Source organism: Rhinoderma darwinii, chromosome 9 (genome assembly GCF_050947455.1).
Source record: "Rhinoderma darwinii isolate aRhiDar2 chromosome 9, aRhiDar2.hap1, whole genome shotgun sequence".
Classification (NCBI taxonomy): domain Eukaryota; kingdom Metazoa; phylum Chordata; class Amphibia; order Anura; family Rhinodermatidae; genus Rhinoderma; species Rhinoderma darwinii.
In genome coordinates, this window is record NC_134695.1 from 18,506,820 (window position 1) to 18,529,435 (window position 22,616).

Here is a 22,616-nt window from a genome sequence, read left to right on the forward strand (position 1 = left end):
GTGTTTTTACTTTTTACCAACTGGGTGTTGTACAGAGGAGTGTATGACGCTGACCAATCAGTGACTAATCAGTGTCCTACACTTCTCATTGTTACAGCCCAGCTTCTTTCACTGCACAATCACACTGTACTGTGGATCATGCTGGGCTGGAACAATGAAGTGTCTATTTAACACCAATTAATATCCCGGTAATAAAAATCTCCCATTATCACTACTGTACCAACCTGTGCAGCCCGCTCCATCTGTATATATATATAGCTGAACGTCCATCTCCTTATATTGGGGAGTCTATAGATTACACCAAAAGTAAATTTTCAGTGTTTAAATCCCTTTCTAGTTCCACCCACAAGGTTTCAACCTCCTCACAGTCTTCACCCACTATTGTCTCTTTCACACTCCCCTTCATATCACTTCTTACATACAGACATACACCACCGCCTTTCCTATTTGTCCTGTCTTTCCAAAAAAGTGTAAAACCCTCTAAATTTACAGCCCAGTCATGTGAAGAGTCTAGCCATTTTTCAGCAACACCAACTATATATATATAGTTTGTTTTTTTCCAGTATCAAGGCCTCCAGCTCCCCCATTATGTGTGCTAGACTTCTGGCATTTGTGAACATACACTTTAACTTGCCTTTCAGTTTTTCAGTTTCAGAAATGTGATTATTTGACATTATTTGGGTATTGTTATTTTCATTGCTGTTTTTTTAACAATAGGTTCTCCTTATCCAGTTGTGTAGTCCTCTACCCACAGTCTTTCTCCCCCCACCAATATAGTCTGACCCCTCTCTAACCTGACTACCCCTTTTATTTTCTACATTGACCTCCCTCTTCAGCCCTACTTTAAATACTCCGCCACCCCAGCTAGAATTCTCTCCCCCAGCACAGCGGACCCCCTTCCATTTAGGTGTAAATCATCTGCAGAATACAGTTTGTACCCCAATGAAAAGTCAGCTAAGTGCTCTAGGAACCCAAAGCCTTCTCCTCTACACCAAGACTTAAGCCATGCATTTAACTCCCTGAGCTCCCGCTGTCTTTCCTGTGATGCGCATGGCGCAGGCAGTATTCCTGAGAATACAACCTTGGAGGTCCTTCCCTTCAGCTTGTAGCCTAGTTCTTTAAAATTATTCTTAAAGGGAACCTGTCACCAGCATTTTAGCTATAAAGCCAGCAATACCTGGTGAAAGTGGGTGAAAAATCATTGTCATCTAAGCTATAAATATGTTCTAAGTAAGCTCTGTACCTTTAGTATTCCGTTTTTCAGTGTTCCCACACCGTATGCAAATGAGCAGAAAAGAGTCAAATCTTCATCTGAAAAGAGTCAGATTTTCATTCCTCCAGCGTCTCAGAGTGGACTCCACCTCCTTCTTTTTGATTGACAGCTCCTTAGCCAGTCAGGGCCAGACAGGTGGCAACAGTGGGCGGGGTTAAGAAGCTGCATCCCAGAGGGAAAAATAATTACCATAAAAGGCGGGAAGAGTTTAAACGACGATATTTACAGACAGAGGAGGACTTCAGGAAAGAAGAGAACAGGAACGAACTCTGGACAGCTGCGGCCATTGAGGGGTCAGGCGAGTTTAACAGGTAAGATGTTGATGACAGGATCCCTTTAAGGCTCCTTCACCTACACTATATTCTGTCGTTGGTACCCACATGGACCACGACAGCTGGATCAACACCAGCCCCTCCCAGTAATTTATCCACCCGTCCCACCATATGGAGAACCCTGGCAATAGGGAGACAGCAAACCATTCGGTTGAGGTGGTCTTGGCGACAAATTATTCTATCTGTCTTCCTGATTATAGAATCCCCTGCAACTACCAATTGTCCTGCATTACCAACCCGCCGACTAACAGCAGGGCTGTTCTCCCGGCTGTTAGGGAGATCAGTATCCACTAGGGCTGCCATTTCTGAGACCGACACCCTCGCATCATCACCCAAGTTGGCAATTTTGCTTTGAATATCAGAAACAGGATTGGCCTTCCTTTTCTTTGACCCCTTTCTACTGCCACTAACTACATTAACCCAGCTACTTGCCTGGTCCTGCTGACCCATGTCTTCACCCTCCATCTACTGCCCCACTAACTGCGTGCTCAGTCAGCAGCATGCTCCGCTCAAGATTGACTATCGCCCTCCGTGTTGCATTTTGCTCCTCCAGATCTCTAATGCGAGCTTCCAGGCGATCAACATGCTCACATCTGCCACAGAGGTATTCACCCTGGAACTCCGGCTCCAGTCGTGCATACATATGCAAGCTGTGCACTGAAGAAAACCTCCAATCTTGCTGTCCATTATACCAGTTACAAAAAAAACTGTGAAAAATTGTTAAAGTAAAAGAAAAGAAGAGTACTTACAGGGGCTTTAACTCCGGTTTTGTAACTCCACTTGACATGCAAACCACTTGTTTAGCAAGCCAAAACAAAGTGATAGCAACATCCGCCCCCCCCTGTTGATAGCAACATCCCTTCTGCAGATAGCAAAATCCCCGCTGTAGATTTCATCGCACCCCACCGCCCCCCCCCAACACTGTAGATAGCACCACCTAAACTCTCTCTGGGAGCGTATTCCCCGGTGTCAGATCACACGTTTGCACAGTGACACCAGCGGCTTCTCCAGTAGCGGAAGCCCGGCCGGGGATTCCGCTCCTAGAGAGCCCCTAATGTCGATGTCCAAATGTGCGATCTGACACTGTGGATTCCGCTCCTAGAGAAAGTTTAGGTGGCGCTATCTACAGTAGGGGGGTGCGATGCTATCTGCAGTGGGGTGGCACTATCTATAGCGGGGATGGAGATACGTCGGTGGCTCTCTCTAGGAGAGGAATCCTCGGCCAGAGCGCTGGCCGGGGGTTTAGTTACTAGAGGGAGCTTAGGTAGCACTATTCACAGAGGGTATTTTCGCTATCTGTGTGGTGTCATCTACAGTCGGGGGTATATTCCGGGGCTCTCAAAGCCCTGGCAGACATGAGAGTGCAGTGCTGCTCCCACTGAAGCAGCACTGCACTCATTAAACCCCGTTCCAAGCTGCCAAAGTTTATATACATGACAACTGCACGGGGCATTGGCAGTTGGAACGTATATAGCCATATGGCAGTCATGAAGAGGTTAAAGAAAAACTTCAGGGTGATAACCAAGCGGGAGGTCAGGTTGAATGGTTGTGCTAGGGATGTGGCTAATCAGCCTGACCATACCTATTTATTTTGTCCGTTATTATTTTTTGTCATTTTCAGAGTGATGGTTATGGATTTAAATCTGAGGGAATTTTTATTGCAATGGGAATTTTTCCTATACTCTTTAATCGTTGTTTAGACAATGCAAGGGTTCCGTGATTCCATTGCCGTTAATATGGTGTAAGTTAGACAAAGGCCGCAGAGTTACCGGCAGAGAAAAAGCATTACATGTGTCCAAAACAATGATTGTGCATAAGTATGTGGAGGATGGTTTATTTGCTTATATTCTCTGTATTAAATTACATTATGAATTAACAAACAGGATGCCGAATTACTAAGATATGCATTCTCCATTATTTTAATGACCTTTCCTCTACATAGTTGCTCGAGTTTCAAAGAAATGTGTTATCTTTGTGTTCATAATATGATCTTCATATATCTATGCTAGTGGGTTGGCTGAACGCTCCGACATAAAATGCAATTATTTTGCGTTATCGCAACAAACTCCCTCATGGGAAAGAACCGTTAACACAACCCCCATTGTATGTTTGTCTCTAGGTGTTACCTAATGTCAGCATTTTTAATGAAGAATTATAATTATGTACTTTAAATATTCTTATAGTCTGCTATTGGCTGACTATAAGAAATATTTTCACATTGCCTCTGATTGGTTAACCTCAAGCCTACACCCCTTTTTGAATGATATTATTGTAATTGAGTTTGGCAATAAACCCCCAGAGGAATATTATGAGCATATCAACAGCGTCTGTGTCTTATTTCTCCTCTCTCAATATATATCGGTATGAAGTCTCCTGATTAGGATGCGGGATAAAGTTCCTGGCGTGAGTGTCTGTTGGAACACTCGTCTAAATTTTAGTCTAATATATTTTGAGCCATTGACTGCCACGACAAGTATTAACACATACCACCTAGTGGATGTTTTATCATGAAACACAGTAGATCATTTGATTTGCATTACACAGTTTACAACATTTACAGTAGCCATTCTTTTGGACAACCTTCTAGCAATGCATGTCTGTTTTGTCTTGTGAATTAGTTTTGTTTGTCACCCTCATTTATTGTGCCTTCTCAAACCACCCGCAGGCAGAAGGTTGTCGAAGGAAGCCTGACGCATCCATTTGCGTTAACGCTGGCCGTAGATACATTGTATTGGACTGACTGGCAGACTCGCTCCATCCATGCATGTAATAAGCGTACCGGAGAAAAAAGAAGGGAGATCCTTAGCGCACTTTACTCTCCGATGGACATACAAGTGTTTAGCCAGGAACGACAGCCACATTGTAAGTTTTTTTTTGTTGTTTTTTTTACCAATTACTATACATCTGTAACGGTTTGGGTTTGTTTTTAAAGTGTTTTAACCCATTAAACGCTATGGACACCTTTTTTGAATGTTTTTTTCTTTCTTTTTTTTTTTTCCATTACACTGATTTTGGGGTAAAAATAATTTCCTTAAGGAGGATCTGTCACTAGTTTAGTAATGCCCAATCTCCTCGCAAATGTAATAGGCGCTGTCACACTGATAATGGCAGTGAAAATTGTGTCCCAAAACGTTTATTATTTTGAAAGTTATGAGATTTTTTCTAAATAGGCAAATGAACCTATACTTGACAAATGGGCGTCAACACCAGCGATTCTCCTAAGGTGGAGCTACCTCACAGCCTCTGACGCTGTCATATCAGCATGAAGTTGCTTCACACAGTGTGAGACTAAAGCTGGAGTGAAGAGGGATCACTTAAAAACAGCCATATCTCGGGCTGTCATATGAAAGATGAGATTCTAATCTTTCATATGACACCAGGATTGCAGTTCTAGCTGTGAAACAACCGAAAATATCACCAGCTGAAAACACAGTTGGGAATGGAAGCTGTATACTAAATGATCAGGCTGTGTTGCCGAGAAAAGGGAAAAGCTGTATGACAATTGGACAGCATCATACAGAAAACATTACACCGCCCAGAGTGAAAAGAGTCACCTCACAGTTGGCAAGAATAGCCAAACGGAAGCCATGAAAAAAAATAAACGTTTTTGAAAAAAACTTACATCATAGGGCCTATTCGATTAGTTTGGAGATAGGGAATTAATAAGCTAGTGACAGATCCTCTTTAAGGCTATGTTCACACTGAGTTTTTTTGACGAGTTTTTTGACGTGGAAACGGCGCCGCAAAACTCATCAAAAACGGCCCTAAAATGCCTCCCAGTGATTTCAATGTGAGGCGGAGGCGTCTTTTTCCCGCGAGCGGTAAAACCGTCTCACGGGAGAAAGAAGGGATATGCCCTATCTTCGGGCGTTTACGCCTCTGACCTCCCATTGACTTCAATGGGAGGCAGAGAAAGCGTATTTCGCTGCGTTTTATGCCCACAGCGCTCAATGTCGTGCAGGGAGAGGAAAATCTGCTTCAAACTTCCAAACTGAATTTTGAGGCAGAAATTCCGCCTGCAAAAAACTCTGTGTGAACATAGCCTAATACCGTAGGTCTTTTTTTTGTTATGTTTTGCATGTGTGTTTTGATACGTTTTGCATGTATTTCGATACATTACAGACTGTTCTGTCCCATGCCCAGTCCAAATGCAATAGTGTATTTCACTGACACCTCACTCTTCAGCATGTCTGTCTCCTCTCCTGAGCACTCATAGTAGCTGAGTTATAATCACGTTGATACATAGCTCGTCTGACAGCAGCTCCTTTGTGCCTCTGACACACAATCCAACCCTCATACCGATAAAATCTATGTTGATCAATTTAGATTTGATCTGTATTCGTGTCAGATTGTGTGTCAGAGGCACACAGGAACCGATGCCAGCCGAGCTGTCCAGCTGTTATTCGGCTTACAGCAGTAAGCTTATAGTAAGCTTATATTCGGCTTAGTGGGTACATAGAAGCTGCAACGCTAAAGCTAAATACAAATTGTAATCAATGTTTATTATACTCAAAAACATACATTACATAAAAAAATGTCAAGTTTCCAAAGCACTATTTTTTTTTCCATTGCATTTCGAAAGCCCCTTTTTACCATTGTTGTTGCTGTGCTTCTTTTTTGGCAGAATGAGTTGTATTTTTCAAAGCCACTGTCCTGGGGTTCATTAGGTTAATACACGATCAACAGAGCCAGTGATGACAGGGCAACTCCAACACGATTTATTGTATCCACTGCTGACCGGACAAGTAGCCTTCAATGCAGGAACAGCATACAGTCCACAAAATCAGGCAATCACAGGAAACTCCTAAGAGCGCTGGCCTCCGCTTCAGCTCTCATTAAAGTCTACATCCAGGATATCTCCATCCTCCCCAGGACAAGCCCTTATATACCCCTCGGGGGGAGGAACATCTTGGCAGTTTCTAGTCACCATCATTTGTTATGACTTTAGTTTGTATTTCTATTGTCTGTATGTGAGTTGTGGTCCTTTGTACTCTTATGTGTATTGCCCAACTCTTGTCTGCCACAGCCAAGATGAGGACACAATGGGGGGAGATAATTGGATCTGCTTTGTTTGCTGGTCTGCACACTAGCTGAGTGATGGTGGTGCCACCTGATGATCCCCTGTGGAGACTGGACAACGAGGACACTTTATGTCTGTAAGCTGTCAATCACAGCGTGATCTCGCAAGATTAGGCTTGCTGTGCTGTAAATACCACACAAACGTTACCGAAGTGTCGGGATTGTGAATAGACATCACGTCCTGGCTGGAAGCGATGCCTGTTCACTGTGAGGACACTTCAGTAACGTTAATGTGTGTGCATGTGACTGCACATCATGATCTAGCAACATCACTATGTGCTGAATAAATGAATGGAGAGAAGTGTATGACGCTGATTGGTCAGCGTCATACACTTCTCCCCACAACGCGCACTTGGTCAAAAAGTAAAACACGCCCAGTTGTCTATTAAGAAAGTCATTAGCATGAAGCTAAAGTAGGTCATAACTCGGTTAAAAATGATGTTTTCTAAATAAAAAACATTGCTGTAATCTACATTACAGCGCCGATCACATTATGTAGAAGATAGGCCACTTATAATGTGGTGACAGTTTTTTTTATGTTTTCCACAATAAAAACATTAAGGCCTAGTTCACACTGAGTTTTTTTTGCAGGCAGAAAAACTTTTTCTTTTTAGGCAGATTTTGACTTGCCAGCATTGTTTGCCACTTTTTTTCCTATGTTTTTTGCATGCAATCGTTGAATGTAATGCAAAAACGTGGGCATAAAACGTTCCAAACGAGCGCTGCCGGTTTTGCTGCCTCCTATTGATTTCAATGGCAGGTCAGAGGCCGAAACGCTTGAATAAAGACAATGCCTCTTTCTCGCAAACAGTCAATAGCCACCCGGGGGGAAAAAAACGCCTCTACCTTCCATTAAGACCAATGGGGTGATGTTTTTGTTTTTTTTTGTTTTGATTCAACGCTTTTTCTGCGTCAAAATCAACGCCAAATATATCCGTGTGAACTGACCCTAAAAAAAATAAAAATTATTTGAGTTTCCATATTCTAAGAGCCTTAACTTTTTTTATATTTTTCTGTTGACTGAGCTGTGTAAGGGCTTTTTTGCGGGGCAAACTGTTTTTATTGATACCATTTTGGGGGGTAAATACGACTTTATGATCATTTTTTGTATAATTTTCTTGTAGGAGACATGAGCAAACACCAGTAATTTTAGCATTTTTTTTTTCGATGTTTACCTTACGGAATAAATAATGAGTTACATGTATAGCACGAGTCATTACGAACGTGGCAATACCACTTATTTGTACTTTTTTTTAATTTATTTTTTATTACAGAATAGACCATTTTTAATAGAACAAAATATATATATTGTTTCACACAAGTTCTGTAAAATGCATAATATTTGTTTCTTTATTTAAGTGATTACCCTTTTTATTTGGCCCTACATTCTTTGTTTCTTTTCAGTCCAAACGCCATGCCATGATAATAATGGAGGATGCTCTCATCTTTGCTTATTGTCACCAAGTGACCCCTTTTACAGCTGTGCTTGTCCAACTGGGGTACAGCTGATGGAGGATGGGAAATCTTGCAAAACAGGTAAAATGTTGTGGTATATTCCCTCCTTATAAAAATAATTTAGTGTACCTGTATTTTTTTTTAGCAATTTTGTCAAGTTTTCATGTCCTATTGCTTTATTGCTCCACCCCTCTTGTTTTACCTGCTCTAAACCGAGAGTCCTTAGAAATTGTCCTTTCAATTCTCATTATTTCATATTCACTGTGTGTAATTCACATCAACAGGGGGACTCAGAGGTCACCTTTGAAATTTTCCTGCACAACAAAAATACTCCAGTTAGCATTTTTCAGGAGTATTTTTAGCCAAGGAGGAGGAATATACTATTTGCAATATTTCAGTGTAATTGTGCATTGATATAAGTAATGTTATAAACACCTGATTTATAAAGAGAATTCTTACTATAAGCCCTCTGGCACACGACAAAGTGCCACTCGGGTCATTTTTTCGCGGCATTAGAGTGGCACCCGACCCATTCAATTTAGTTGTGAAAAAGGACCTGACTCTCCGAAACGTGGAACGGTAGAACATGTCCTATCTTTCCACGGGACTCGGGAGGCAAACTTGTGTGCATTAGGGCTAAGGGTATGTTCCCACACACAGGATACGCTGCAGATTTCATGCAATAGAAAATCTGCAGCGGAATAAAAAAACACAGATAGATCTGTCACAGAAATCCGCAGTAAATAGGGCATTTTTGCTGAGCATATTGCTGCAAAAACGCTGCAGTTTTTCCAGCGGATTCAATGTAAAACATTGATTATAGCAAAGTACAGTGAAGGAAATAAGTATTTGATCCCTTGCTGATTTTGTAAGTTTGCCCACTGTCAAAGACCTGAACAGTCTAGAATTTTTAGGCTAGGTTAATTTTACCAGTGAGAGATAGATTATATATATATTAAAAAAAAAGAGAAAATCACATAGTCAAAATTCTATATATTTATTTGCATTGTGCACAGAGAAATAAGTATTTGATCCCCTACCAACCATTAAGAGTTCAGCCTCCTCCAGACCAGTTACACGCTCCAAATCAACTTGGTGCCTGCATTAAAGACAGCGGTCTTACATGGTCACCTGTATAAAAGACTCCTGTCCACAGACTCAATTAATCAGTCTGACTCTAACCTCTACAACATGGGCAAGACCAAAGAGCTTTCTAAGGATGTCAGGGACAAGATCATAGACCTGCAGAAGGCTGGAATGGGCTACAAAACCATAAGTAAGACGCTGGGTGAGAAGGAGACAACTGTTGGTGCAATAGTAAGAAAATGGAAGACATACAAAATGACTGTCAATCGACATTGATCTGGGGCTCCATGCAAAATCTCACCTCGTGGGGTATCCTTGATCCTGAGGAAGGTGAGAGCTCAGCCGAAAACTACACGGGGGGAACTTGTTAATGATCTCAAGGCAGCTGGGACCACAGTCACCAAGAAAACCATTGGTAACACATTACGCCGTAATTGATTAAAATCCTGCAGTGCCCGCAAGGTCCCCCTGCTCAAGAAGGCACATGTACAGGCCCGTCTGAAGTTTGCAAATGAACATCTGGATGATTCTGAGAGTGATTGGGAGAAGGTGCTGTGGTCAGATGAGACTAAAATTTAGCTCTTTGGCATTAACTCAACTCACCGTGTTTGGAGGAAGAGAAATGCTGCCTATGACCCAAAGAACACCGTCCCCACTGTCAAGCATGGAGGTGGAAACTTTATGTTTTGGGGGTGTTTTTCTGCTAAGGGCACAGGACTACTTCACCGCATCAATGGGAGAATGGATGGAGCCATGTACCGTCAAATCCTGAGTGACAACCTCCTTCCCTCCACCAGGATATTAAAAATGGCTCGTGGCTGGGTCTTCCAGCACGACAATGACCCGAAACATACAGCCAAGGCAACAAAGGAGTGGCTCAAAAAGAAGCACATTAAGGTCATGGAGTGGCCTAGCCAGTCTCCAGACCTTAATCCCATCAAAAACTTATGGAGGGAGCTGAAGATCCGAGTTGCCAAGCGACAGCCTCGAAATCTTAATGATTTACAGATGATCTGCAAAGAGGAGTGGGCCAAAATTCCATCTAACATGTGTGCAAACTTCATCATCAACTACAAAAAATGTCTGACTGCTGTGCTTGCCAACAAGGGTTTTGCCACCAAGTATTAAGTCTTGTTTGCCAAAGGGATCAAATACTTATTTCTCTGTGCACAATGCAAATAAATATGTATAATTTTGACAATGTGATTTTTTTTTTTTTTTTTTTTTTTATATAATCTATCTCTCACTGGTAAAATTAACCTAGCCTAAAAATTCTAGACTGTTCATGTCTTTGACAGTGGGCAAACTTACAAAATCAGCAAAGGATCAAATACTTATTTCCTTCACTGCAGCTATATCGCTATCTGCAGCCTCATACACACACACACACACACACACACACACACACACACACACACACACACACACACTCACATTACTGCAGTGTCCTGATAATGAATATACATTACCTCCAGCCAGGACGTGATGTGTATTCAGAATCCTGACCACTTGTGTAGCGTCTCTGTGATTTACAGCATAGCAGGCGTAGTCTCGCGAGATTACGCTGTAAGCTGTCATTCACAGCGAGATCTCGCTGTGCTGTTAATCACAGAGACGCTACAGAAGTGGTCAGGAGAATGAATACACATCACGTTCTGGCTGGAGGTAATGTATATTCATTGTCAGGAAACTGCAGTAATGTTAGTGTGTTTGTATGAGGCTGCAGATAGCGATATAGCAAGTAAATGAATGAATGGAGAGAAGTGTATGACGCTGATTGGTCACTGATTGGTCAGCATCATACACTTCTCTCCACAACGCCCACTTGGTCATATAGTAAAACACGCCCAGATGTCCATTGAGAAACTCATTAGCATAAAGCTAATATAGGTCATAACTTCGTAAAAAATTATCGTTTTTCTAAATAAAAATCTACATTACAGCGCCAATCACATCATGTACAATATAGGCCACTTATAATGTGGTGACAGACCCTCTTTAAGGCTATATTCACAGGACAGTGAAAAAAAATGGCCATTAAAAACTGATCAACTGTCACTTTCTCATGGCCATTTTGCATCAGTGTCTCCAAATTTTCATCCATTTTCAGTACGTCTGTCTGATGAATATCATTTGTCAGGCTTTTTTTGTCCCAGCCCCCTGAAAACACCCAAAGGAAGGTCACCTGTTCACCTAGACACTATTTTCTCTGACTTTCACAGCATAGAGACCTTTGTTGATTCCCTTGTTTTTTTTGCATTGTTTTCTGGAATATTTATAGCTGTTTGTGGATTGAAATATGTCCTCAGTACCTGTAGACCGTGTACTTCTGCATTGGCTGATCTCTGGGCAATTTGGATGATGCCACACTGCCTCCCTGTATATGATGCCACACTGCCTCCCTGTATATGATGCCACACTGCCTCCCTGTATATGATGCCACACTGCCTCCCTGTAGATGATGCCACACAGCCTCCCTGTAGATGATGCCACACAGCTTCCCTGTAGATGATGCCACACAGCTTCCCTGTAGATGATGCCACACAGCCTCCCTGTAGATGATGCCACACAGCCTCCCTGTAGATGATGCCACACAGCCTCCCTGTAGATGATGCCACACAGCCTCCCTGTAGATTATGCCACACAGCCTCCCTGTAGATGATGCCACACAGACCCCCTGTAGATGATGCCACACAGACCCCCTGTAGATGATGCCACACAGACCCCCTGTAGATGATGCCACACAGACCCCCTGTAAATGATGCCACACAGACCCCCTGTAAATGATGCCACACAGACCCCCTGTATATGATGCCACACAGACCCCCTGTATATGATGCCACACAGACCCCCTGTATATGATGCCACACAGACCCCCTGTATATGATGCCACACAGACCCCCTGTATATGATGCCACACAGACCCCCTGTATATGATGTCACACAGACCCCCTGTATATGCCACACTGCCTCCCTGTAAATGATGCCACACAGCCTCACTGTAGACAATGCTACACTGCCTCTTTGTAGATGATGCCACACTGCCTCCCTGTAGATGATGCCACACTGCCGCCCTGTAGATGATGCCACACAGACCCCCTATAGTTGATTCTACACACCTCCCTGTATATGATGCCACACAGATCCCCTGTAGATGATGCCACACAACCCCCTGTAGATGATGCCACACACCTCCCTGTAGATGATGCCACACACCTCCCTGTAGATGATGCCACACTGCCTCCCTGTAGATGATGCCACACTGCCTCCCTGTAGATGATGCCACACTGCCTCCCTGTAGATGATGCCACACTGCCTCCCTGTAGATGATGCCACACTGCCTCCCTGTAGATGATGCCACACAGACCCCCTGTATATGATGCCACACAGACCCCCTGTATATGATGCCACACAGACCCCCTGTATATGATGCCACACAGACCCCCTGTATATGATGCCACACAGACCTCCCTGTATATGACGCCACACAGCCCTCCTGTATATGACGCCACACAGCCCTCCTGTATATGATGCCACACAGACCCCCTGTAGATGACGCCACACTGCCTCCCTGTAGATGATGCCACACAGAACCCCTGTAAATGATGCCACACAGACCCCCTGTAGATCATGCCACACAGACCCCCTGTAGATGATGCCACACTGCATCCCTGTAGATGATGCCACACTGCATTCCTGTAGATGATGCCACTGTATCCCTGTAGATGATGCCACACAGACCCCCCATAGATGATGCCACACAGACCCCCCCCCCCCCCTGTAGGAATTTTCAGGGACTGTCTCTGTAAATTCTGGACAGTCCCAGAAAATTCACTACAGTTGACCACTAAGTACAATGCCCCTGTACTAGCGCCACACTACCCTTGTAGTGAGCGCAACAATACACTAAATTTTAACTTTTGGCTGCCCTACATAGTCACTGATGCAGCGCCGTCTCTCGTCTTCTTCAGGTGTGGTCTCTCGTCTGCACAGGACCTGTGAAGGCGGCGCGATGACGTCATCGCGTCGCCTTCGCAGATCCCGTGAAGACGAGAGACCACACCTGAAGAAGATGGCGCTGCATCGGTGAATATGCCGGCGATAGCCAATCCCCATGTCACAGATCCGTTTTCAAAGGTTGTTACATGTATTGACAGCCATTAAAAACGGATCCATTGACTCCTATGGGGGCCGTCTGGCCGTGAAAACAGACAAAAATAGGACATGTCCTATTTTTTGACGGCCAATATTCACGGGCCGTTAAAAAAACGGCCGTGTGAATAAACCCATAAAACATCATTGTTCTGAAAACTGACGTTTTTAACTGTCGTGTGAATGTAGCCTCTACAGATTCGTTAATTTTGATGCTTAACCTCTTCATGCCGACTATCTGTAGATTAACATCCTAGCCGCATATGCCCAGTGCAGCCTGGACGTGAATCTACAGACCTCTGCTTCTGCCAGCATAGCGCTGAGAAAAGCGCTCTGACGCTGGTGGTGTTAGTGTCCACGGCTCCCCAGGAACCTGCTTGACAGCCATACCAATTCGTTCGGCTACTGAGCAAGTGATCACAATGATTAACCAATCATAGAGATCTCTGAAAAGGTTCTTTGTAAACAAACTTTTCCCGCTTCTCCTTTCCTCTCAGTCTCCTTCGCTCTGTCACAGTGTTTCAGAGAGAAAGAGACTGATTGAGAGAAGGCAGAAGAAAAATAAAATAAAGCATACAAATTACATACAATTGTGTTTGTGTGTACCGTATTTTTCGGACTATAAAACATAAATGTCCTTCATGTGAAGACCCCTATGAATTCCGCGGTCGTTATTGACCGCAGCATTTAACTAGCGACAGCGGCATTTATAGTGGTTTTCCCATGAAGGACATTTATGACATATTCACAGGACAGCCTCAGAAAAAGCATGGTTGAACAGTAGCACACGTCTCCCAAATTTCAATCAATCAATATATTCTTTTATTGGTCAAACATCCAGTAAAAAATTGCAACGTTTCGACCCGTGACAAGTGGAGGGTCTTTCTCAAGCCCGACAATGTCATACCTGTGTGTTTCTCTATGACGTACTGATGTCTTGATTGGATTAACTGCACCATGTGATGTTGTATACTTACCTATTTAAACTCACACTGTTAGACACCTAAAAGAATATATTGATTGAAATTTGGGAGACGTGTGCTGCTGTTCAACCATGTTTTTTCTGAGGATTACATTACATCAGACTGGGTTTGTCTGTTTTTACAGCGTGACACCGCTCCTGGTATCGGGATTTGTGCTGCTTCAAACACTTTATTTTTGCGATATCCACAGGATATGTCATAAATGTCAGGTAGATGCGGGTCCCACCTCTGGGACCTGCACCTATCTCTTGAACGGGGCCCCCTAAACCCGTTCTATCTTACCCAGCTCCGCTGTCTTCCGGCCACTTCCTGGTTACATGGTCGATTTACGGAAACCGCGTAACTCGCTGAGCTACGTTGTTTCTGTAACTCCCATATAACTGAATAGTAGTTATGAGAACAGCGTAGCATGCTACGCTGCTTCTGTAACTGCCATTCACTACTATGGGTGTTACGGAAACAGCGTAGCTTAGCGAGTTATGCTCTTTTCGTAACTCATCCGTGTATTGTACCAGAGATCTAATGATGGCTGGTTCAAGTCCCATAGGGGAACTAATAAAATGTGAAAAAAACAAAAAAACTTTATATACATTTTCAGGAGTGTAAAAAAATATTAAAAGTAGAAAAAAAACACCTTTTCCCATTTTTTTCCCCAAGCACAATGTAAAAATAATAAAAAAAATTGGTATCACTGCGTCCGTAAAAGTCCGAAACTATTACAATATAGCGTTATTTGACTCGCACAGTGAACGGCGTAAAAAAAAATAATTTAAAATCCCAGAATCGTTGTTTTTTGGTCACCATAGCACTAAAAAGTGATGCAAAAAATCGTATGTGCCAAAAATTTGTGCTAATAAAAACTACAGCCCGTCCCTGCAAAAAAATAAGCCCTCACACCGCTCAAACGATGAAAAAATATAAATGTTATGGCTCTCAGAATGTGATGAAACCGAACAAATTATTTTTTTTAACCAATCGTTTTTTCTTTGTAAAAGAAATAAAATATGAAATTTTTTCCTATTTTCTGTCGTCTAAAATCCGGGTGCGTCTTATAGTCAGAAAAATACAGTAATTCATACATTAACTATTTGGTGTAATTGAATACATTTTTTCACAATTATTTAATTTATTCTGAGAAGTGATCTGTAGTGCGGTTTTTTCGAGTAAATCTCAATTGATTATACGTGAACAGTTATAAAAAAAAGGTGTTGTACATATTTGCAATTATTTGCGTAAACTTAAAAAGTACAAGAAATTTGAACACACAAAAAAAATCTGTATACCAATAAGGATGTCACACAAAAAGTATTCAGTGCAAGAGGCTTATTTCAAGTACTGGCACACCTTTTGTTCCTGAATTTACTGTTGACCCTGGTGTAAGGCTGGGTTCACACGACCTATTTTCAGGCGTAAACGAGGCGTATTATGCCTCGATTTACGCCTTAAAATAGGGCTACAATACGTCGGCAAACATCTGCCTATTCATTTGAATGGGTTTGCCGACGTACTGTGCAGACAACCTGTCATTTACGCGTCGTCGTTGGACAGCTGTCAAACGACGACGCGTAAAAATACAGCCTCGTCAAAAGAAGTGCAGGACACTTCTTTCAGACGTAATTTGAGCCGTTCTTCATTTAACTCAATGAAGAGCAGCTCAAAATTTACGGCTGTCAGAGAAGCCTCGCAAAATGCGAGGAGGAGCTTTTATGTCTGAAACGAGGCAGCTGTTTTCTCCTGAAAACAGTCTGTCTTTTCAGACGTAAAAGCCTCTCATCGTGTGCACATACCCTAACAGTTGATGTTACAGATTTTGGCCCTTTATCATTTTTTCATCTTATTTTTTTTTATGACCATTTATTTAATCTATTTGCTCAACAGACAATCATCTATACTGAACAATTTATTTTAGCCAACCCGTCCTCCTGCTACGCAAGGGTAGGAAAATTGATTCCCACAAATAAAAATGAAATTGAAACGTTTCTGATGCTTACACTTGTAATGGGTATAGTAAAAAAAATAACTGCATAAGATCCTACTGGGAAGAAAGCCCCATACATGGGACCCCAGGTTTTGCCATAGTTATGCCAAGAACCCATTATGAGATTTTTTAACAATTTCTTCACTATAATGACAATAGTCAGTGCCCCCCAAATGAATCTTCAGACTTTGATCGTTTGTACAAGATTCGGCCTCTTCTAAATAATTTTTCTCAAAAATGTCTGAATCTGTATTCTCCTAGCTAGATCTGGGAGATTTTGTCCAAAAAGAAAATCTAGAGGTTTTTTTCAACACCTTGGACGATTTTCGATTTGAATCTCGATTTTCGTATTTTTTTCTGTTTGTTTAACAGTAATACCAAGAGATAATTTAATAAATTTTGCCTATATAAATAACTTTTTATCATATATGTCTATAATTATTGTACGTAACGTCACACTTTTAACCTCTGCAAATACTACTTTTTTTTAAAATCATAAATCCAATTACAAAAATGTCTATCTAATTATAACTCCTGTGTTCCCGACAGGGAACAGGTTAACAGAATATATAATCAATTATATACTGCATGCACTAAAATTCAACCTCTGCCCGTCACCCCCTCAGCCAGTCTCCGACGTTGCAGGTGAGAGCAGTGTAAATTGCATCAGTGCCAGGCAGATAGCGGCGAGCGGGCACTTTGGGGAGAGATTAAAGTGTCTGAAGTCTGAGCAGAACCCTGTACAGTACCAGCCCCACCTCGGGGTGTTAAATAAATGACATTAAGGCCCGATTCACACGACCGTAAAAAAATTGATCCGTGTGTCCGCAGGATTTCCCAGCCCAAATATGGTACATGTTAACGAGACTCCTGGCATCAGTCATTTAGGCTACAGCCACACGACAGTGAAAAAAACCAGCCATTAAAAACTGATCAATTGTCCGTTTTTCATGTCCATTTTGCATCAGTGTCTCCAAATTCTCATACATTTCCAGTCCATCAGTCCGTTTTTCATGGCCGTTAAAAAAAATAATAATGTAGAATGTGGCGCAATGTCCTTGTAGATAGTGCCACATAGTGCCACAGTGCCCGCGTATAGGGCCAGTGTCCACATATAGTGCCGCAGTAGCCATGTAGATAGTGCCCACATAGTGCCACAGTGCTCACATCAGTGCCACAGTGCACACATGTAATGACCGTGCCAGTGCCCACATGTAATGACCGTTCTCACATAATGCCATCCCCCCAATATAGTGCCACAGTGCCCATGTAGATCGTGCCACACACTCTAACAGATAGCAGCTCACCTCCCTAGTAGATCGCACCCCCTCCCTTGTAGATCGCACCCCCTCCCTTGTAGAGCGCTTTACTGTCGCAATAAGAAAGACGTGTTCATGTTGACTACTGTGCACACTGATGCCACTATGCCAATTAAAGGAAAGAGGTCGTCCAAAAAATTCAAAAGCCCATATGTATTATTGATTACAACAAAAATATGGGTGGGGTCGACCTCTCTGACCGAGTCTTGAAGCCATATGAAGTTATGTGAAGATCTTATACCTGGTATAAGAAATTGTCTATCTACGTATTGCAGATGGCAGTTTACAATTCATATGTCCTGTATAAACAGTCAGGTGCCACGCAGACATTTCTGATGTATCAGGAAATTATTTTTGAAAAAAATCCTGTTTGCTACCAGAGGCCCCACTCTTCCCTTGGAATCAGAGGAAGTGCGTAGGCTCACAGAGCGGCACTATGTGGCACCTATCCCTGCAACACCAAACCAAAAATATCCACAGAGAAAATGCTGTGTCTGCACCAAAAGGGGCATAAGGAGGGATACTCTGTATCATTGCCCTGATTTTCTTTCCCTGCCACCCCTTTGTCTCATTGAATGCTATGGAACCTACCACAGCGCTTTTAATTCCCATCAGCAACTTCAAAAATGTATGCCATGATTAGTTTACATCTTTTTTTCCTTATTTTGTGTTTTCATGCAAACATAGCCACTTAAACTGACTTCTGCTTTAGGTAAACCACCAATGTGGAAAATAATAATATGCCCTAATTTTGTAATACACTACTCATTAAATACTTAAGGGGCCTTTTAGTCATTACATTTTGGCACATTTGGCCTATGCATAAAAAGAACCAGGCCAAAAATCTAACTTAAATGTGTGTACAAGAAAAACGCGAGTTTACACCAAAGTGAAAAAAAGTGCCCATTTTTATTTTTGTGCCAGATTCTAACAAAACTGGGAAAAAATTAAAAAGTGACAATTTTCCAATAGACTCCTCTTTGAATACTATAAGTCGTCTACTTTACTAAGTGGAGTAGATCAGTTTTGGCTCCAGAGGTGCAATGCAAAGACGTTATGGCGTCATAAAATATTTCATGCAAAAAATGCAACTTGAATGTTAAAAGGTACATGTTTGCTGCTGGGCGTCATAACATGGTCAAAAGGCGGGTTACATGCACAAGTGGGGTATTGTTTTGCTCAGCAGAAGTTGCCATATAGTTAATATGGTTTTTACTATGATGTGTGGTGTGTACAAGAAAAATGCCACGGAGTTGACACCAAAGTAAAAAAAAAGAAGTGCCCATTTTAATTTTTTTGTGTCATACTCAACAAAATTAGAAAAAAAATAGAAAAAAATTAAAAAGTGCAAGTTTTCTAATATACCCCTTTTTGAATACCATAAGTGGTCTACTTTACTAAATGGTGTAATTTGCTGGCCACTTTTGATGTTTTGTTAAAACAGGTTTATCGCAAAGACAGTGTGATAATATGGTTCATGCAAAAAATGCAAACTAAAAGTAAATAGGGGCATCTGTGGTTCTGGATTCTATAACACGGAGAAAGAAAGGGTTGTGTAGTAGAAAGTAGTTTACTATGTTTTAGGCCTTGATTAAAATGGTCTACAAATTTAAACGGAAAATATGGCCAAAACCAAAAAAAAAAAGATTATTTTTTTCACTTTTTTGATCAATTGTTTATTGTATTATAAAATGTGTTGTATATGTAGTAAATATATAAATTTTTTTGAAAGTGTGATTTGTTCTAAAAAAATAACTTAAAAAAATAGTAATAAAAGTAATCCGAAGTAGTTCAAAAGTTATGACCGTTTAAAAAAATGCATTCCAAAACTTTAAATTTAAGCCTGGTCATTGAGGCGTCAATGACCCTTGGTCCTGAAAGGGTTAAGAGGCCTCATAATCTACCACATTAAATCGGTACACATAAAGATGCCCACAACTGGAACAAAGCCCCTGCTTTTCAACTTTTTCTTTTGTGGGTCTAAGGTCAGAGGATGACGTGAACCCACTAAGATGCATATCTGTGAGCAGAAAACATTTGCCTTAGAAATCAAACAGCTAATTTCTATGCCACGTCCACCGAGACTTCTTGATCAAGGCCATGGACAGCTAATTTACAAATGAACAGCCCAGTTACGCAATGGGAATAGTTTTCAGTCATTTGTCAGTCTGTATAATTGCTCCAAAGTGGTGCTTTTTACTTCCATAGTTTTTTATAGCTACCCCTTAGAATTTACGGTCCCAGACGAACTCGACAGAGTGAAGGTTTTGTCTACAAAAATTTATGCATACCTTCTGTGAAGCAAATGCCTTTTTCTCCTTTTGTTTTTAAATCTTTAAATTGGACACTCGAGTGACATTTTAGAAGAAAGCATTAGCTTTAGCTTCCAGGCTGTTCTGTTCTCACAGTCCCACAGTCCCAGAGTAACATTCATTATATTCCTGGACCATCAGACAAACCCTAAGCCCTTATTCACACAGGGTTTCCCGGCCGGGTGACGGACGTTCATAATTCGCCCGTCACCCGGCTGCATTAGGAACAATAGACCCCTAATGGGGCTATTCACACGACCGATTTTTTGACGGCCCGGGAAACTTGGCCGTCAAAAAATGGGACATGCCCTATTTTCGGGCGTTTACCTGGCCGCCCGGCTCCCATAGAAGTCTATGGGGCCGGGTAATGTCCCGAGTGACGGCCATGTATTCCGTCGCTCGGGCGCTCTCTCTCCTCCTCCTCCTCCTCCTCACAGTGCAGAGTGCATGTGAGGTGGAGTAGGAGGGTCTTTTTTTGCTCCCTGTAGGAGTCGGAATCCCCAATCCCCGGCCGGGGATTCCGCTACAGGAGAAGTGCGTGACTACACTGTCCATATATGGACACAGTGACGTCACTCACTTCTGCAGCGGAATTTCCCGACTCTATGGCCGGGGATTCCGCTACAGGAGAAGTGAGTGACTACACTGTCCATATATGGACACAGTGACGTCACTCACTTCTGAAGCGGAATTCCCGACCTGTGGCAGGGAATTCCTCTCCAGGAGAAGTCAGTGACTACACTGTCCATATATGGACATTGAAGTCAGTGACTTCTCCTGGAATGTGGGGTGGGGGGGGATTGGTGCAACCTACAGGGGGCTGTGTGGCATCACCTACAGGGGACTTGGTGGCATTACCTACAAGGGGCAGGGTGGCATTATCTACAAGGGGCAGGGTGGCATTACCAACAGGGAGCTGGGTGGCATTACCTACAAGGGGCAGGGTGGCATTACCTACAAGGGGCAGGGTGGCATTACCTATAGGGGGCAGGGTGGCATTACCTATAGGGGCTGGGTGGCATTACCTGCAGGGGGCTGGGTGGCATTACCTGCAGGGGGCTGGGTGGCATTACCTGCAGGGGGCTGGGTGGCATTACCTGCAGGGGGCTGGGTGGCATTACCTACAGGGGGCTGTGTGGCATTATCTACAAAGGGCTGTGTGTGGCAACAAATTTAAATGAAATTCATCCGATTTTAAAACGGACAGGGAAAAAAACTGATGCAAAACGGGTCAAAATCGGCCGTTAAAAACGGCAACACGGAATCGGAACGGATGCAAACTGGCCGGGAAAAACGGCCCAAAACGGCCGATTTCATCGGCCGACACTCGGAACGTGTCGTGTGAATGAGTCGTAAGGGAACGGCAATACAGGCTTCTCTAAGATCAAATGTGTTCATTATTATAACTAGTTTTGTGCATAAATATTCTTCAGGTATTTAATGTCCGACTTGAAGACTCCGGCTCTCTGCACATCACGTTTTGGCCCTATGTTTATCCCGTATGCTGGGAAAGCTCCCGACGTACACGTTAAACGTGTCCATAGACCTTTGGTATCCCGATGAAGGTCAAAAGTGTGATCAGTATACCTTTTTTTTCAGAGGATGAAATTACATAGTAAACTAAGCTTTCCATCCTGAGAGATCCCGCAAAAAATGTGTACCACGCAGTATACAGTTGTTTTTTTTTACATGGAAAGCCTATCGGTGACGTATGTCAATGTATACGTCATAAGCTTTCACGACGTAAATGTTAAACCGATACCATTATGGATTATTGGCGACATATGCGTTAAACAGATGCCGCTATTTAGATTTTTTTTTAAATTGTAAAATCTAATTGAGCTCCGCCCCCCCCCCCCCCCCCCGATGGCAACGGCTTCTCATCTGTTAATGCTTTCAGGTGCTGACATTACACTGTCTTGTGTCTCTGCATTCACGTGAATACTTTCATGTTTCTTCCAGAGCGCACAGAGAACAGGTGAGCCGCAGGGGAGACCCTGTGAACAGTAGGTCTGGGGTCTGTTTTGAGATGGGGTGTCTGCTTTGGGGTCTCTGGTCCACTTTATGAACGGGATCTATTCTGCGGTCTGTTTTGAGGGGGGTCTGCTGTGGGGTCTGTTTTGAGGGGTGCTCTGTTTTGGGGGGGGGGTCTGCTCTGGGGTCTGTATTGAAGGGGGTCAGCTCTGGGGTCTGTTTTGAGGGGGGTTTGCTCTTTGGTCTGTTTTGGGGGAGGTCTGCTCTGGGGTCTTTCTTGATAAGGGGGGTTTGTTCTGGGGTCTGTGTTGATAAAGGGTGTCTGCTCTGCACTAAATATGTGTTCAAAATTCTGTGAATGTATAGTGTGTACATAGGTATGATATTTGACTGTATGTAATGAGTGTGCATCTGAATAGAGTGCACATTCAAATCGTAAGTGTGCACGTTTGTAGGTAGAGAATGTCGGTTGCTTTATGTTGTAAGTGTGCATGCCTGTGTATATCTAGTGAATGTATGTATGTATGTATGTATGTATGTAGTGAATAAAAAAAAAAAAGTATGTTTGTTTGACTCTGTGGTGAGAATGCATAGGTGTTGGTACATCTTTTAGGCCTCGTTGACATAGAGCAGATTTGCTTCAGATTTTGCATGCGGTTTTTTTAAGCCAAAA

The 22,616-nt window shown here is 42.6% G+C and overlaps 1 protein-coding gene across 3 annotated transcripts in view; it reads left to right on the forward strand.

Annotated features, from left to right (window-relative positions):
• Nucleotides 1–22,616, forward strand: part of LOC142660638 (low-density lipoprotein receptor-related protein 5-like) — a 298,590-nt gene that overhangs the window by 93,358 nt on the left and 182,616 nt on the right. For all 3 annotated transcript variants that reach the window (XM_075837322.1, XM_075837323.1, XM_075837324.1), the window contains 2 exons: nucleotides 4,271–4,467; nucleotides 8,089–8,220. In XM_075837322.1, the coding sequence (XP_075693437.1) occupies nucleotides 4,271–4,467; nucleotides 8,089–8,220 (329 nt within the window). The remainder of the gene's footprint in view (nucleotides 1–4,270; nucleotides 4,468–8,088; nucleotides 8,221–22,616) is intronic.